The sequence below is a fragment of the Chiloscyllium plagiosum genome, chromosome 28 (genome assembly GCF_004010195.1).
Source record: "Chiloscyllium plagiosum isolate BGI_BamShark_2017 chromosome 28, ASM401019v2, whole genome shotgun sequence".
Taxonomy (NCBI): domain Eukaryota; kingdom Metazoa; phylum Chordata; class Chondrichthyes; order Orectolobiformes; family Hemiscylliidae; genus Chiloscyllium; species Chiloscyllium plagiosum.
The window spans coordinates 46,685,433-46,704,369 of record NC_057737.1 but is presented as its reverse complement, the minus strand read 5'-3'; the positions used below and the strand labels follow the sequence as shown (position 1 = coordinate 46,704,369).

General features: G+C 41.3%; 1 protein-coding gene across 13 annotated transcripts in view; it reads left to right on the top strand.

Moving 5' to 3' along the window:
* camkk1a (calcium/calmodulin-dependent protein kinase kinase 1, alpha a) overlaps positions 1-18,937 on the top strand; it is a 242,033-nt gene that overhangs the window by 160,336 nt on the left and 62,760 nt on the right. For all 13 annotated transcript variants that reach the window (XM_043718834.1, XM_043718828.1, XM_043718833.1 and 10 more), the window contains 4 exons: positions 1,519-1,652; positions 3,592-3,628; positions 9,837-9,858; positions 9,956-10,044. In XM_043718834.1, coding sequence (XP_043574769.1) covers positions 1,519-1,652; positions 3,592-3,628; positions 9,837-9,858; positions 9,956-10,044 — 282 coding nt within the window. The remainder of the gene's footprint in view (positions 1-1,518; positions 1,653-3,591; positions 3,629-9,836; positions 9,859-9,955; positions 10,045-18,937) is intronic.

The window sequence follows — 18,937 nt, the reverse complement described above, 5'->3', positions numbered from 1 at the left end:
CTCTTTGCTTCTATACTCACTCCCTCTTGTTATGAAGGCCAGCATGCTATTAGCCTTCTTCACTACTTGCTGTACTTGCATGCTTACCTTCATTGACTGGTGTGCAAGAACACCCAGATCTCTTTACCTAAATTGATTCCATTTAGGTAGTAATCTGCCTTCCTGTTCTTGCCACCAAAGTGGATAACCATACATTTATCCACATTAAACTGCATCTGCCATGCATCTGACCACTCACCTAACCTGTCCAGGTCACCCTGTAATCTCCTAACATCCTCCTCACATTTCACCCTGCCACCCAGCTTAGTATCATCAGCAAATTTGCTAATGTTATTACTAATACCATCTTCTATATCATTAATATATATTGTAAAATATGGGGGAGAGGAATCTGGACAAGAGAGACCTAAGGTTTTCATGTAGGACTTGAAGGTCACTCTGTTAGGAAACTTTTAGAAGTTGCTGGGCTCTCTCAGGTTTCCTCTTCCTCATTTTCCAGCATTGCAGGCCAGACCAGATGGTGAGTGTATAATAGGAGAAAATGCTGACAGACTCAGAATTAGATCCCTGGAGCCCAATTTATGCTCATCAATGATATCACCTACCTGGAGTAAGTACGCCACGAAACAAAGGAATTTAAGGAAAAAATCAACATGAATGGGATACCACAATGAAGTATCTGCATTTTATCTTGCACACAACACATTTGTTAGTAATTGTAAGGGTATGTGTGTGTGGGGCAGGGAGAGGTGGTGGAGTTGTACGGGGTACTGAGAGGACTAAAACCAGCCCAGGACCACAGCTACACTAATTTGTTTTTTTAGAATCCTAACGATGTTGTTGTGGTTCTGTTCGCCGAGCTGGGAATTTGTGTTGCAGACGTTTCGTCCCCTGTCTAGGTGACATCCTCAGTGCTTGGGAGCCTCCTGTGAAGCGCTTCTGTGATGTTTCCTCCGGCATTTGTAGTGGTTTGAATCTGCCGCTTCCAGTTGTCAGTTCCAGCTGTCCGCTGCAGTGGTCGGTATATTGGGTCCAGGTCGATGTGCTTATTGATTGAATCTGTGGATGAATGCTATCCACAGATTCAATCAATTAGCACATCGACCTGGACCCAATATACCAGCCACTGCAGTGGACAGCTGGAACTAACAACCGGAAGCGGCCGATACAAATCACTATAAATGCCGGAGGAAAGATCACAGAAGCGCTTCACAGGAGGCTCCCAAGCACTCAGGATATCACCTAAACAGGGGTCGAAACGTCTGCAACACAAATTCCCAGCTCGGCGAACAGAACCACAACAACGAGCACCCGAGCTACAAATCTTCTCACAAACTTTGAATCCCTACAATGTGGAAACAGGCCCTTTGACCCAACGAGTCTACACCGACCCTCCGAAGATTAACCCACCCAGACCCATTCCTAGACGACATTAAAAGAGCCCTGGATTGAAGGATGATCATTAAGACTGATGCTTTCATTTTAAGATTATGCCTCACCTCTTTACCTGGGTTCCAGGTCGTCCTCCTCCCCGGGGATCGAAGCCCCCATCTGCTGAACAGTCAAAGGCCCCCGCGCCTCTGGAGAGGGTCTATCAGGAAATAGCCATACTGAAGAAACTGGACCACCCCAACATTGTCAAGCTGGTAGAGGTAAGTTATTCAGTCATCAGCCTGTGAGGAACAAATCATAGTGGTGTATTATTTTTAACTGAGTTCAGCAGCTGGCAGAACTGAATCAGGAGTTGGCCAGTCTGGTTTATGTGACAATCTTAATAGTTTTACAAATACGTAAATTGGTATAATTTTATAAAATGACTAGCAAAGTACATTCGGTATCAGCATGAACTGCCCAGATATCTAGAGAGTCACAATCAGATAATTTTGATGTTCTATTTCCTCACTCCCTTATGAGTAATGTGACTGCCTAATTCTCTTATGGTTAAGTGTATCTTCCCTCCTCCAAACTCCGTTCCCTTTAAATTGTTTTCAGTGAGTAATTTGCTGAGCTGCTATGTTTTCTGCTAACCCAACTAATCACATTATTTAATCTCTCCAGTGCACGGTACCTGTCAGCTTTGCTATTGGTAATTAGACAGTGAGATAAATCCATCAGGAAATAGGTGCAAGTAAGGATTGCAGATGCTGGAGATTAGAGTTGACAGTGTAGTGCTTGAAACGCATTGCAGTTCAGGCAGCATCCGAGGAGCAGGAGGATCGACGTTGTGGGTAAAAGCCCTTCATCGGAAATGATGGCTTTTGCCCGAAACGTCGACTGTCCTGCTCCTCGGATGCTACCCATCAGGAAATAGCTCTGCTTTAGCTCAGCTCTTATAAAGGACATTGGGCTACCTCAGCCTGATAGAGAATGTTCTGTAGCAAGCAGCCATTGAGTTAATATTTGGTCAACCAGACATCCTGCTATTGCCAGCATAATCCTAGTCTTCCATTAAATGTCCCAATGATTTCCCAAAAACATCATTCTCCTTTCCCATCTGGACCGGGGGCGAAAAATTAATGTGAAACTTCATCCTTTTTTTTGTAAGCATCCATGACTTTCCACACAATGGACCTGTATCCCTTTCCCTATTCCTTCTTGACGTGTCCAAGAGAGTTGTCACTACCTTCTTCAGGCTAATGGCTTAATTTCTGATGACACCTTTTAAATCTGTGGATTAGAGTTGCTAAATCTGGCTGGATATTTTCCAGGAGATATCAAATAACCTCTTTTCTTGAATGGCCCATCTAACAGATTCATGCAAAATTGAACACTGGATATATTAATCGTCACAAAACCCTGCCTTCCCAGGACTTTTCAATGGATCCCAATTTGGAGTTTTGTATTAGCTAGGGTGAGCAGATTTGCAAATCTTTGCATTCATGAGAGAAAATGTTGAAAAAAACTTAAAGCTTTTGTGCACATTTATAGTGGTAGCTGTTTTAATTCCAATTGAAGGTTTTTTAATATTAGTGTTTGGATGGTGAATGCTAGATTCAAAGGTTACCACTAATGTAGCTTTCAGTTACAGATCTGCAAATTCATCTTTCTAACCTCTCTGAGAAGGTTTTCCAACACCATAATCATTCCTTTCTGCACAAAGATGATAGAGTCGCCCACACAGAGAGCAGCCTGACAACGTCTAGTGATTTTCTGCTTGTTTTTGCATCATGCTGTGGCTCCTGGTACATTTGCTTGTGTGGGAAATCTTAGACACATTAGCTAGCAATGAATAGACACAAAGGTGCTTTCTGTGAGATGATACCTCAATTCAGAGCGAAATTTGCCCTTTCACGCGGGTGTAAAAGATCCCATGGCATCATTTCAAGAAAGGTAATGTTCTGTTAGTGCACGCCAACAATATATATCCCCCAATTAAAATCATTGAATGGAATATCGCTTTGCTGTTCATGGGATCTTGCTGTGTATACTTTGCTGGGTTTCTGTCATTACAAAAGTGTCTGTCCTTCACAGCAACATCATTGATTGTAATTTTAATCTGTACAAACTGTAATCCTGAGGTTGTTGAAGGTGCTATATAAATCCAGGTCTTTTTGTTTTTTCACGTGATTTACACGACTCTTTATATTTCAGGTTCTGGATGACCCCACTGAAGACCATCTACACATGGGTATGTGATCAAATTATGTTGACGAGACTTGATATTTCCTCACACTGTGTGTTGTACCATTGTTGTACCAGATAGTTATGAACATCCTGAAGAATATTAAATATCTAAGGTAAACAAATTAAATAAATAACAGATAAAATTCTGTGGGGCTCATCCCCTGATATTCCTGATTGGTCTCTGCTTTATATTGTGGTTTAAGCAAATATTGCTACCTGCATATTGAGAGATCAGTCTGGAGCACTGTGGATGTTTACATATGCACTGTCCTTAAGGTTCTTTGACTCCTTATCTACTGTGACAGTCCTTTATTTATACTGTCATTCGTAGCTTATTAAATGCAGCTCTCTAATGTAGTGTTTAAGACCTCTCTATTCACATGCTCATTCCAGACAGGCATCTTCTCTCTTACTGATGTCAGGGTCATGTTATCAGTTTATAACATCGTGACTTACATGTACCCCATTTTATCACAATTTTTACCAATGGTTCCCTCTCAGTTTCTGCTTGTGATTCCCTCTTGGATTCTGCTGATGATTCTCTCTGTTATGGTCACCATTGAAATTCATTTAATTTCAGATTTATTAATTGTATTTAAATTCTGCAGTGGTGGGATTTTAACTCTCCAGAGCACTAGATTGAGCGTGTGGATTAGTAGTCCAGTGACATTACCACTACGGCACTGTCTCCCCAGTTACAGTATAGCTACTATACCTCAATAGTCAATGCTGATATTTTGCCAATAGTTCAGGTGAAGACTCATGAACTAGATTTACCTGGGGTTCCTAGTGTTATGATCGGAGTTAATGGTAATGCTAGAAAAGTCAGATTACAAAGTGAAACTTCGCTTCTTAGGCTGTAAGTTTTATTTCTGCTGTTATATCCTCAAAAGATTCCAGTAGATTTGTCAAGAAGGATTTTCCTTCCATATAAATCCATGCTGACTCTGTTCAATCCTGTCACTGTTTTTCAAGTGCTCTGCTATTAAAATGAACTCTAGCATTTTCCCTACTCCTGATGTCAAACTAGCTGGTTGATAATTCCATTTTCTCTTTACCTCCTTTTTAAAATAGTGGGGTCACATAAACTACCTTCCAATCCATAGGAACTGTGCCAGAGTCTAGAGAATCTTAAAAGGTGACCACCAACGCATCTCCTATTTCTAGGACCACTTCCTTAAGTACTCTAGGATGTAGATTATCTGGACCTGCACATTTGTCAGTCTTTAATCCGGTCAATTTCCATAACACCATTTCCCTATTAATACTGAATTCCTTCACTTTTCTCCTCTCACTATATCCTGTATTCCCCAACATTTTGGGGACGTTATTTAAACCCACCTTTTGTGATGACAGAACCAAAATTTTGTATTGAACTAATCTTCCATGACTTTGCTCCCCATTATATCTTCTCTGTTTCTGATTCTAAGGGATCTACGTTTATCTTCATTAATCTTTTTCTCTCCAGATGTCCATAAGATTTTTTACAATCAGTATGTATATTCCCCACAAGCTTACTCATAAAAACCTACTTAGGGGTCTACTTTATAACCCAATTTCCCAAACAGTACTGGTGTTGTAAATCTTCATCGCTCTAGCAATCCTTTCACAAAGTTATGGTATTCAGTTAAAGGCTCAGTGAGGAAATTCTGGCTGGTTAAATCTGAGAGCATTGTATAAAATTATATATGCTAGGATCCAAGCTACACTTCGCGACATAATGAAGTAATAAACAGGCAAACATGTAATAAGCTCTTCAACAAATATTGAACTTCTTACTAAGTGGGAAAATGAACCAGGTTCTCCTGTCTGGTAATTTAACAACACATTAACCTTTTTTAAAATTGTCACATGAGTTCATTAACAGGTTTGTTAATTGCTTTTGGGCTGATTATGGTTATTTGTTCAATGCTTGTTAACATGCTCAATATTTAACACGTTCTGAGCTTAATAACACACTTTTAAATGCGTTCAATATTTGTTTAAATGTTTATTACTTTAAACTAAATAGTGAAGACAAGGGACCAAGTAAGGGGTAATATGATGAATTGAAGAGGAAAAGGTTCTTGTGGCGCAGAGGTGATGTTCCTACCCCTGGTTCAGAAGATTTGGGTTCAGGTCCTGCCTGCACCAGAGGTGTGTAATAATATGCCTGAATAAATTGATTAGAAAAATAGGTTAAATTTTTAAAAATTGGAGAGCGAAAGCTTCTTGTGTACAGCAAAAATGTCACTACTTCTGGACCAAGAGATTTGGGTTCAAGTCCCACCTGCTCCAGGGGTGTGTAACAACACCTCTGAAAGAAAGGTACCATTAAGGGAATTGATCATTTGACTGCGGTAGGAAGCGACAGTGTCCAAACTTAAAAGTGCGCCAGTAAGTAAGGCTAGAGGTTATGAAAATAATAAAAAAGATAAAATTAAAGGAACTTTATCTGAATGTGCAGTATTTATGCCAAAGTAGATGTTTTGGTGGTATAAATGGAAGTAAACAGATATTATCTAATCACTGTCATGGACAAACAAGGCTGGGAATTGAACTTTCAAGAGTATTCAACATTTAGGAAGGATAGGGGAAAAAACAGAAAGGAGATGGAGTAGCACTGTTAATAAACAGTGAGATCTGTATAATAATGAGAGGATCTTCAATCGACAATTGATCAAGGAGTAAAAATGGCAAGAATTAGCAAACATGGTCAGTGTTGTTTATAGACCACCAAACAGTAGTGGTAAAATAGAGCATGGTACAAACAGGAAATTAGAAATCATAAGAGGCTTGAATGTACACAGCCAGGGGTAAACCTAATTAGCAATAATGTTGTGGAGTGACAAAACCCTGGAATTGGTTTTTAAATGGTTTTTAAAGAACAGTATGTTGAGGAACCAACTAGTGAACAGAAAATTTGAATTTTATATTGTGCAATACGAAAGGCTAATTAATAACAATTGTAAAAGAGCCTCTTGGGAAGTAGGACCATAACATAGAATTTTATATTAAAGTTTGAAAGTCATGAAGGTTCAATCTAAAACTAGGAGCTAAAATCAAAGCAAAGGATTCTGTGAAGTTATGAGGGGCAAATTTACTGTGGTAGATTAGGAAACTATTAAAAGGTATGACTGGCAATGGCTAGCACTTACAGAATTAATGCATGTTTTCCTAAAAATTTAGATTATTTTAGAGGCACAAAACCAAACAGGAGTAGCTAACAAGAGAAGCTAAAGACTGTATTAGATCAAAAAGATGTCAAAAATGAGTCTGAAGATTTGAAGGTATTTGGAACTCAGTAAATGATCAAATAGACCAAAAAGAGAAAATAGATCTGAAAGTCACCTAGCAAGAAGCATAAAATGGACCATAAAAGATTTTATAAATATGCAAAGACAAATGTGAACCATTACAGGCAGAAACTGGTCAGTTTATAATGGAGGATAAGGAACTAACAGGGAAACTAAACAACTATTTTGTGTCCATATTCATGGAGGGAGCTACAGAAAACCCCCCACTTAGGGATAAATGGGTCTTTGTTTGAATGGCAGTTAGGGACTAGCTCGGATTCCAGGTCAAAACATTGTGTGATTTCAAGGAGTTGGACAAAGCACTTGATGCTAAAGGGATCCAAGGATATGGGGGAAAGGTAGGAACAAGCTGTTGAGTTGGATGATCAGATATAAATTAATAATTTACATGAAGGAACTAAATGTAATATCTCCAAGCTTGAGATGACACAGGGTGAGCTATGAGGAGGATGCAGAGATGCTTCAGTATGATTTGGACAAGTTGAGTGCTAGGGCAAATGCATAGCAAATGCAGTATAATATGGATGAATGTGAGATTGTCCACTTTGATAGTAAAAACAAGAAGGCAGATTATCATTTGACTGCTATAAATTGAGAGGAGGCAATGTCTTCATACACCAGTTGCTCAACGTAAGTGTCCAGGTGAAGCAGGTAGTAAAGAAGGCAATGGCATGTTGGCCTTTATAGATCACACCTGGAATATTGTTTTGGTCTCCTTATCTGAGGAAAGATGTTCTTGCTATAGAGGGAGTACAATAAAAATTGATCATACTGGTTCCTAGGATGTTGGGACTGATGTATGAGGAGAGTTTGAATTACAAGTCGTTCTGCTATAATGCGACAGTTGTGTTCTTCTGCGACTTTGCATTATAGAAAATCGTGCTGTAGAAGGTCGCTAATAGAAAATCACTATATCCGTTCAGTGGAAAGTTTGTATTATACAAACATCGCCCACAATTCGTAAATCGCTTTATAGTAAACTCGTGCTGATGAAATGCGTATTATAGCAGAACGACCTGTAATTCACTGTAGTTAGAATTATATTTACTGGAGTTCAGAAGAATGAAGGGGAAGCCTATAAAATTTAAATAGGATGAGACAGGATAGATGCAAGAAGGATATTTATAATGGCATGGCAGTCTGAACCGGGGGGAGTCACAGTCCAAGGAACTTTTTCACAAAGCGGGTGGTGCGTATATGGAATGAGCTGCCAGAGGAAGTGGGGGGGGGGACTAGTACAATTACAACATTTAAAAGGCATCATGAATAGGAAGGGTTTAGAGGGATATGGGCTAAGTGGTGGTAAATGGGACGAGATTAGCTTAGGATATCTGATTGGCATGGACGAGTTGGACCGAAGGGTTTGTTTCCAAATTGTGCATCTCTGTGACTCTAAATCATTTAGAACTGAGATAAGGAGAAATTGCTACACCCAGAAATTTGTGAACCTGTGGAATTTGCTATCACCGAAAGCAGCCGAGGTCAAAACATTGTGTGATTTCAAGGAGTTGGACAAAGCACTTGATGCTAAAGGGATCCAAGGATATGGGGGAAAGGTAGGAACAAGCTGTTAAGTTGGATGATCAGAAATTATCATAATGAATGGTGAAGCAGGCTCATAAGACCAAAAGGCCTACTTCTGCTATTTATGAAATAATCATGAGAGACTTCAAACTTCATATAGATTGATGCAAATTAGATTTACCAATGCAATGAAGGATAAATTCCTTGAATGTAAATGAGATGGTTTTCTAGAATAGTATGTTAAGGAATCAACTAGAGAACAGACTATAATATTGTGCAATGAGTAGGGGAAGGGTGACCATGATGTGCTTTAGAGCAGGAATTTAGAAGACAAATGGCTTTTATTGCTAGAGGATTTGAGTACAGAAGGAAAAACTACCTTGTTTCAGTTGCATTGAGCCTTAGTAAGAGCACACTGGGAATATCAGGAATAGTTTCAGTTACCATACCTAAGGACACATTTACTTACCATTAAGAGAATGTAACAAAAGATCTCCAGACTGATCTCAAGGATTGCAGGAATTTCCTGTGAGGAGAGATTGAGGTGACTGGACCAATATCCTTTAGAGTGTAGAAGAATGAAAGATGATCTCATTGAGGCATTCAAAATTCTTAGACAGTTTGACAGGGCAGGTGCAGGAAGGATGTTTTCCGCGGCTCTAGGGTCTAGAACAAGGCAACATGATCGCAGAATGAGAGGTGGGCTGTTTAGGACTAAGATGAAGAGGAATGTCTTCACACAGAGTAGCGACTCTGGAATTACCTATCCCAGAGTGCCGGGAAGGTGCAGTCATTGAGAGTTCAATAGATTTCTAGATGTTAAAGACATCAAGGAATATTGAAAATTTCACGGGAAAATGGCATTGAAGTATAAGATCAGCGTTGATCTCATTGAATGTTAAAGCATGCTTGAAAGGCCAAACCCTCTAGTCCTGCTTCCATGCCTGTGTTCCAAAAGTGCTATACCTGTTTGTGTTTGTAACTTATTAGCCCATTTGATATTTGTTTTTATGTTGCTCAAATCTTCTCGACATGTTTGTGACTTCCGGATATGTTTAATTCATAACTTCTTTGTTTGAAATGTCACAGCTCAGCAGGCCGTGAAGCCGATGTTTAGCCAGCCAAAACCTAAAGGTTTTATCATTTGCCTGCTTATTCAAATTTAGTGGGAAGCAGGAGGAAACAAGAAAAAGCTGAGGATAGTGTTTAGACCCCTAAAAGGAAAATTTAAATATCTGAAGAAGTGGAATATTTTAAACAATACAGAACAAAAAGAAGTTAAAGTTAAAATTATTAAAATCTAAAGTTTGTTCTTTTGTTAATCCAAACTCTATTCCTATATACTTTGTTGAATCTTTGTATTGATTTGTATATTTTCTTCTTCTGTTTCAGTATTTGAACTCATGAGTAAAGGGTAAGTTTGGAATCATTATGAACCCAGCTGTCTTCTAGCACTCACTGTTATTGTTGCCCTAACTTTCCTATTCTATCTGATGTCTCTTGATGTTTAGGCCTGTGATGGAGGTACCGACAGATAACCCATTCTCAGAGGAACAGGCACATTTTTACTTTAGAGATATCATCTTGGGCATTGAATACCGTGAGTGTTAAATGCTTCACTTCAATTCCAACAGCCTGATTACATATTTAGCTTTAATCTCCGAAGCTGTACCTTCTGATGTGGTTGCTGCATTATCACAATGATCAGACTATTTTGTGCCGAAACGTTTCATGTCGGTTTTAGCCACTACAGTTAACAATGTATAAACAATTTGATACCATGGTAACAGTATTTGGCCATTGAAATTTTGTTTTGAAAAGTTTTTTTAGGACATTTTCTATCTACCCTGTAACTCATTTAGCATTTTGGGACCTTTACAGTTGAACTGAACTGACATTAGTTTAAATTCACAAAACTATGGCGTAAGCATTCTATCTATGTAAATACGTAGAGTCTAGCACAATACAGAGGAGGCCATTCAGTGCATTTAGCTGACATCTGTTCTTTCAAAGAGCAATCCAATTGGTCCTACTCACCGATTCTTTCTCTAAAGCACTATGATTTTTAAAGTTTTTGTAAATTTTCTGCCTATGAGATTATCATTAGTGAAATACTTCAGTAGGAAGGAGCTATCAGACAGGGCCCTGTCCACACTCTACAGCATGGGCATGATAGCGTAGGTAAAAACAATGACTGCAGATTCTGGATTAGAGTGGTGCTGGAAAAGCACAGCAGGTCAGGCAGCATCCGAGGAGCAGGAAAAGTAGCATAGAGTACAATGGGTGAGTGGGGGAGGAGATGAAGGTGATAGGTCAGGGAGGAGAGGGTGGAGTGGATAGGTGGAAAAGGAGATATGCAGGTAGGACAAGTCCGGACAGGTCATGGTGATGGTGCTGAGCTGGAAGTTTGGAACTGGGGTGAGGTGGGGGAAGGGGAAATGAGGAAACTGTTGAAGTCCACATTGATGCCCTGGGGTTGAAGTGTTCCGAGGCGGAAGATGAGGCGTTCTTCCTCCAGGCGTCAGGTGGTGAAGAAGGCCCAGGAACTCCATGTCCTCGGCTGAGTGGGGGGTGGGGAGGGAGTTGAAATGTTGGGCCACGGGGCAGTGTGATTGATTGGTGTGGGTGTCCTGGAGATGTTCCCTAAAGCGGTCTGCTAGGAGGTGTCCAGTCTCCCCAATGTGGAGGAGACCGCATCGGGAGCAACGGATACAATAAATGATATTGGTGGATGTGCAGGTAAAACTTTGATGGATATGGAAGGCTCCTTTAGGGCCTTGGATGGAGGTGAGGGAAGAGGTGTGGGAGCAGGTTTTGCAATTCCTTCGGTGGCAGGGGAAGGTGCCAGGACAGGAGGGTGGGTTGTTGGGGGACGAGGACCTGACCAGGTAGTCACGGAGGGAACGGTCTTTGCGGAAGGCAGAAAGGGGGTGGGGAGGGAAATAGAAATGAGTCGTAAATAATTCAGAAACAACAGACCGTGCAAAGTCCTCCAGCCTAACATCTGGGAGCTAGTGCCAAACAGAGAGCGTGGTCTCACAGACGTGTCAAGCAACAGCCTGACACAATCATACTCATGGAATCATCCCTTAAAGACAATGTCCCAGTCACCACCATCACCATTCCTAGATATGCCCTGTCCCACTGACAGGACAGACCCAGCAGAGGTGGCATCGCAGTGGCATACAATTCGGGAGGGAGTTGCTCCAGGAATCCTCAACATTGACTCCAGACTTCATGATGTCAAATATGGGCAGGGAAATCTCCTGCTACTTAGCACACACCATCCTCTCTCAGCCGATGAATCACTGCTCTTCCATGTTGAACAACACTTGGAGGAAACGCTAGGTGCAGAATGTACTCTGGGTGGGGGATTCAATGTCAGTGAAAGCAATATGGTTGACTCTTAACTGCCCTCTGGGCAGTTAGGGATGGGCAATAAATGCTGGCATGTCCAGTGAAGTCCAAATCCCATGAAAGAATAAAGAATCCAGCAATTAATGATGGAGGGCAATTAAACTACTAACAGATGAAGGAGGCTCCACAAATATCCTTATTCTCAATAACAGGGAAGCCTAGCTTGACAGCAGAGTTGATGAATCCCTCAATTTCTCTATGCTGTCAGAAACTCTATTTTGACATATTTAATGACATCCGTGCTGAATGTGCCTTTTACCCTTGTGCAACACTCTTGTGGCCTTCTGTCCTGCAGTCATAACATGGCAGTTTCCCACCCTTCATCATTATTAGGGAAATATCCTCAATCAAATTAGCTGAAAACTAGCATCTCAGATAGGTGACCTTTGGAGAAGGCCGAGATGGATTATCCACTTGCCACATCTGGCTGAAGACTGTGATGAATATTATCTTTTGCTGTGATGCTCAGGACTATTTGTGGAGCTCCTCCTCCTGTGAAATGTTTAATTATCCACCACCATTCATGACTGGATGTGGTAACGCTGCAGAACTTAGATCTGATCCACTTCTTGTGGGTTCGCTTAGCTCTATCACTTGTTGGGCATGCAAGTAGTTCTGCTTCATCCTTTCACCAGGTTGACGCCTTGGTTTTAGGTATGCCTGGCCCTCCTCCGGCTGTGCCCACCTGCACTCTCCATTGAACCATCGTTGGTCTCCTGGCTTGATGGCAATGGCATAGTGGGGGATATGCCAGGCCATAAAGTTACAGATTGTGTTGGAATACAGTTTAGCGACTGTTGATGGCCCATAGTGCTTCATGGATCCCTAGACTTGAGTTGCTAGATCTGTTCAAAGTCTGTCCCATTTAGCAAGGTCAGAGTGCCACACAACACAATGGAGGGTATTCTCACTGTGAAGGTAGGACTTCATCTCCACGAGGACTGTGGTTTTTCGCTCTTACCTATATTACAATGATAGATGTATCTGTGGCAGGCAGACTGGTGAGGATGTGGTCAAGTAAATTTTCCCTTTTGTTGGTTCCCTCACCACCTGCTGAAGACCCAGTCTAGCAGCTATGTCCTTTTGGATCTGACCAACTCGATCAGTAATACTGCATTTGAACCACTCTTGGTAGTGGACATTGGAAGCCCCCACCCAGAGTACATTCTGCGCCTTGCTACCCTCAATGCTTCCTCCAAGTGTTGTTCATCAAATATTGATTCATCAGTTGAGGGGAGACAGAATCAGCAGAAGGTTTCCTTGCTCATGTTTAATCTGAAGCCATGAACGTCATGGGGTGCGGAGTTAATGTTGAGGACTCCCAGGGAAATTCTCTCCTGACTGTATGTCACTGTGCCAGCACCTGTACTGGGTCTGTCCTGCTGGTGGGACAGGACATATCCAGGGATGGTGATGGCTGTATCTGGGACATTGCCTATAAGGTATGATTCCATGAATGTGACAGCGTCAGGTTGTTGCTTGTCTCGTCTGTGAGACAGTTCTCCCACTTTCGGCACTAGCTTCTAGATGTTAGTAAGAAGGACTTTGCGGAGTTGACAGGGCTGTTTCTGCCATTGTGTTTTCTGGTGCCTAGATCGATGTCAGGTAGCCTGTCGATTTTCATTTCTTTATTGAGATTTCATAGCAATTGGAACAACTAAGTGGCTAGTTAAGAGTCAACCAAATTTTTGTGAGTCTGGCGTTACATGTCAACCAGATGAGGATGGCCGATTACCTTCCCTGAAGGGCATTAGTGAACCAGGTGGGTTTTTCCGACAATTGACAATGGTTTTATGATCATCAGTAGTACATTTTGTTAGTGGAATTCAAACTGTACTGTCTGCTGTGGCGGGATTTGAACTCATGTCACTGCAACATTAGCTGTGTTTCTCGATCAATAGTCCAGTGATAAACCACTAGGCCACTGCCTCTCCAAAATTCCAGATTTGTTAATTGAATTTAAGTTGCACCAACTTTCCAAAATGCAGCACCTCACATTTGTCTTAATTAAACTTCATCTGCCACTTCTCAGCCCATTGGCCCATCTGATCAAGATCCTGCTGTAATCTGAGGTAACCTTCTTCGCTGTCCACTGCACCTCCAATTTTGGTGTCATCAGTAAACTTACTAACTATACTTCTTATGCTCACATCCAAATCATTTATATAAATGATGAAAAGTAGTAGACCCAGCACCAATCCTTGTGGCACTCCACTGGTCACAGGCCTCCAGTCTGAAAAACAACCCTCCATCACCACCCTCTGTCTTCTACCTTTGAACCAGTTCTGTATCCATTTTGGGAAAGCAAATCTTAGCAGATCAGAGGGCCAATGGGCTGAGGAATGGCAGATGGAGTTTAATTTAGATAAATGTGAGGTGCTGCATTTTGGAAAGGCAAATCTTAGCAGGACTTATACACTTAATGGTAAGGTCCTTGGGAGTGTTGCTGAACAAAGAGACCTTGGAGTGCAAGTTCGTAGCTCCTTGAAAGTGGAGTCGTAGGTCGATAGGATAGTGAAGAAGGCGTTTGGTATGCTTTCCTTTGTTGGTCAGTGTATTGAGTACAGGAGTTGGGAGGTCATGTGGCTGTATAGGTCATTGGTTAGGCCACTATTGGAATATTGTGTGCAGTGCTGGTCTCCTTCCTATCGGAAAGATGTTGTGAAACTTGAAAGGGTTCAGAAAAGATTTACAAGGATGTTGTTGGATTTGAGCTATATGGAGAGGTTAAATAGGCTGGGGCTGTTTTCTCTGGAGCGTTGGAGGCTGAGGAGTGACCTTATAGGGATTTTTAAAATCATGAGGGGCATGGATAGGATAAATAGACAAAGTCTTTTCCCTGGGGTGAGGGAGTCTAGAACTAGAAGGCATAAGGTTAGGGTGAGAGGGGAAAGATATAAAAGAGACCTAAGAGACAACTTTTTTCACTCAGAGGGTGGTACATGTATGGAATGAACTGCTAGAGGAAGTGGTGGAGGCTGGTACAATTGCAGCATTTAAAAGGCATTTGGATGGGTACATGAATAGGAAGGGTTTGGAGGGATATGGGCCGGGTGCTGGCAAGTGGCACTAGATTGGGTTGGGATATCTGGTCGGCATGGACAGGTTGGACCAAAAGGTCTGTTTCTGTGCAGTACATCTCTATGACTCTATCGCTTTCATGGTGGGATTTGATCCCATGACCTCAGAGCAATGGCTTGGCCCAGTGACATTGCGAGTACATCATCACCTGCCATTTCGAAAAGAAAACATTGCAAGTGTGTAATAAGTGAATTTTGAATTTTTGTATGAAGTTCGCAGGTTGTTTGTGTTCTCTCCCCTCACTATCTCTGTAACCTCCTCCAGTCCCTCCACTGTTCCCTATTTCCATAAATTCTTCCAACACCTCCACTCCTCCCTGTCTCTGCAAAATCATCCAATTCTATAACTTGTCAGAATATCTGAGCTTCTGTAATTCTGGTTCTCTTGATCATCTCTGATTTTAATCACTCCAATATTGGAGGCCATGCCTTCAATAACCTCGTCCTTACACTCTGAAATCCCCACCCTACATCTCTCTACCTCTCAATTTCTCTTTTTATCTTAAGACAATATTTAAAACATATCTCATTGACCAAACATTTTGTCATCCGACTTAATATCCCATTATGTCCCTCAGTGACATATTTTGTTTATATAATGCTTCTGTGAAGCACCTTGGGTCATTTAATTACATTAAAGGCACTAAAGATACATTGGATGCTTTTGTTTTTTGAAATGGGAACATAATGATCTCCAGTTGTATTACACCAAAGATTATTCGATCAGATTATTCTTTCTTAATATTAATTTGCATTTAAGTGGCATATTTAACATGGCAAAATGTCTTTGCACTTCCCAGGAGTAATATTAGAAGGAAATTTAAAAGCTTAAAGCATAGATGGCCTGGCCAACAAATGTGGAGCAATTCAAATTAGTAACATGTAATAGATTAGCTTTGGTGGATAAACGTTTGGAAAGTTGTTGGACTGGATGAAGTGACAACACTGTGGAGGCCAAGGTGAGAAATGAACACTGGAAGGAGAATTTTGCATTTGAAGTGTTGCTGAACTGGGATAGTATATAGGTCAAAGAGCACTGAGATGACTTGGCTTTGGGTGGCCAGGAGAGTATTCAGAATTGTGAATTCAAGATAGACTCCCAAAATCAAATTTATCTGATTTCCTGATGTATGAAAGAGAAGGCAATCCTTGTCTGACCTACATGTGACTCCATACCAGCATCAATGTGGTAAACTCTTATCAGCCATTCAGTTCAAGGGCAACAAAACTGGTCTTGCCAGTGACGCCCACATTCCATGAAAAAAAGGAATTGCTTTCATTGCTGAGCTCTCTAAGTGATTGATGAGTATGATGCACATGGTCAGACAATAGCAGTTTTCCCATCAGTTAAAAGGAAATACTTAGCTATATTTTACACAATAATGAGTCATCGGAAAATGAGACATTAGCAGCTGTTAATGGCTCTGTCTGCATTCTCCATCCTTGCTGATTTTCTTAGGCTAACTTTATAAGTTTGGACCCCACGCTGAAGGTTTCTGATCCAAAGCTTCCACAAATGGAAGCATTATTAAAAACGAATTAATAACTGATTGCAGAGTGCAGTGCAGGACCACGCAGAGAATGCGGGCGATGTCTTAATGAGACAGGCTGGCTCAAGAAGCAGGAGTGAGAGATTGATGCAGTGCACTCACTTGGACAATAACAGAGCACCGTAGACAGCAGTAGCATTCATGTAATTTCACTCCATGCATGAGGCCTTGTGGATGTAGTGATTCTAACAAGCTCAGCAAGATGGGCCTCATAAAATATCAATTCCCTGATTGGGACTGTTAATCTGGTCCAAATAGGGAGCCCTGGCTTACAGATAAGAACAGGAGTGTCAGCTATCATGTTCATTCTGAGAGCTAGCTTTGAGGGAACAGGATCAGTGTCAAGGACTTTCCACTTGACTTAATGACAGGATACTGGCCTCTGTGGAGTTATTTCAGTTGGTAAATCAGAAATGCTGAGCTACATGAATTTCCCACTTAAAAAGGTGTTCCTAAATCCTGTTTTTGTGTGAGTCTAGTTTCATCAGGCATGACTGACCAGTCTGACTGGCAAATACATTCGTCTGATATTATTGTCACTTATCTCCTCTGGAGTTACACCACACATTGTGACAATTTTCCAAAGGTAGATGATAGGGAGAACCACCTCATCTGTACCTCAAGGAAATTTCCAATGTATATGGCACACCATGGAGCCTATTATACAAATCCTAGTTCATGGTCCCACAAACTGTTCCTAGTGGGACCATTTTCACAATTTCCCACATAATGTTCTATCTGCCAGATTTTTATCCATTCATTTAACCTGTCTGTATTAGCATACAATTTGTTATGTTACCTTTACAACATTGAGGAGAAAGTGAGGTCTGCAGATGCTGGAGATCAGAGCTGAAAATGTGTTGCTGGAAAAGCGCAGCAGGTCAGGCAGCATCCAGGGAACAGGAGAAGGGCTTATGCCCGAAACGTCGATTCTCCTGTTCCCTGGATGCTGCCTGACCTGCTGCGCTTTTCCAGCAACACATTTTCAGCTACCTTGACAACATACCTTCCTTACTAACTTAATTTCACTTGCAAATTTAACCATTATGCCTTCAATCCCATTATTCAAGTCATTGATATTAAATGTAAAATGTTAATGACCCAGCACAACACGCCTGCAGGATCCCAGTTGTTGCATACTTCTAATTTGAACAGCATACTGTCTGTTTTCTGCCAGCCAACCAGCCAGTCTTCTATCCATTCTGGTATGTTACCTCCAAAGCTCTCACTTTGCACAATAATATTTTATGTGGAACCTTGTCAATGGGCTCCATTTATCCACAGTTAGTCCTTCAGAGAATTCCAATAAATTGCTTAAGTAGGATTTCCATATCCAAAAAAATCTGAGTCTTCCTGATACCCATGAATTTTGCCAAGTGCCCAATTATATGATGTGCAATGACTGATTCGAACACCTTCTCCACAGCAGACTTTAAACAAACTGACTATAGTTGCCTGTGGTCTGCTTTCATCCCTTCTTGATATAGGGGTTATATTTGCTTCTATTCACTCCAATTGTATCTATCCAGTGTCTAATGGAAAGTTAACATCACTGCACCTACCACATCTTTTATTGCCTTAGGATGAAGTCCATCTGCAGCCAGACACTTACCAACCACAACTCAATCAATTTGCTCAGTTAAATAAAAGGATTCTGGGTAATCCAAGATGGAGGACAGGAAAAAGTTGTGGCTGTAAGAGCTATAAGACCATAAAACATAGGAGTGGAAGTAAGGCCATTCGGCCCATCGAGTCCACTCCGCCATTTAATCATGGCTGATGGGCATTTCAACTCCACTTACCCACATTCTGCCCATAGCCCTTAATTCCTTGTGACATCAAGAATTTATCAATCTCTGCCTTGAAGACATTTAGCGTCCTGGCCTCCACTGCACTCTGCGGCAATGAATTCCACAGGCCCACCACACTCTGGCTGAAGAAATGTCTCCGCATTTCTGTTCTGAATTACCCCCTCTAATTTTAAGGCTGTGTCCACGGGTCCTAGTCTCCCCGCCTAACGGAAACAATTTCTTAGCATCCACCCTTTCCAAGCCATGTATTATCTTATAAGTTTCTATTAGATCTCTCCTTCATCTTCTAAACTCCAATGAGTACAATCCCAGGATCCTCAGCCGTTCCTCGTATGTTAGACCTACCATTCCAGGGATCATCCGTGTGAATCTCCGCTGGACACGCTCCAGTGCCAGTATGTCCTTCCCAAGTTGTGGGGACCAAAACTGGACACAGTACTCCAAATGGGGCCTAACCAGAGCTTTATAAAGTCTCAGTAGCACATTGCTGCTTTTATATTCCAACTCTCTTGAGATAAATGACAACATTGCATTCGCTTTCTTAATCATGGATTCAACCTGCATGTTTACCTTTAGAGAATCCTCGACTAGCACTCCCAGATCCCTTTGTACTTTGGCTTTATGAATTTTCTCAC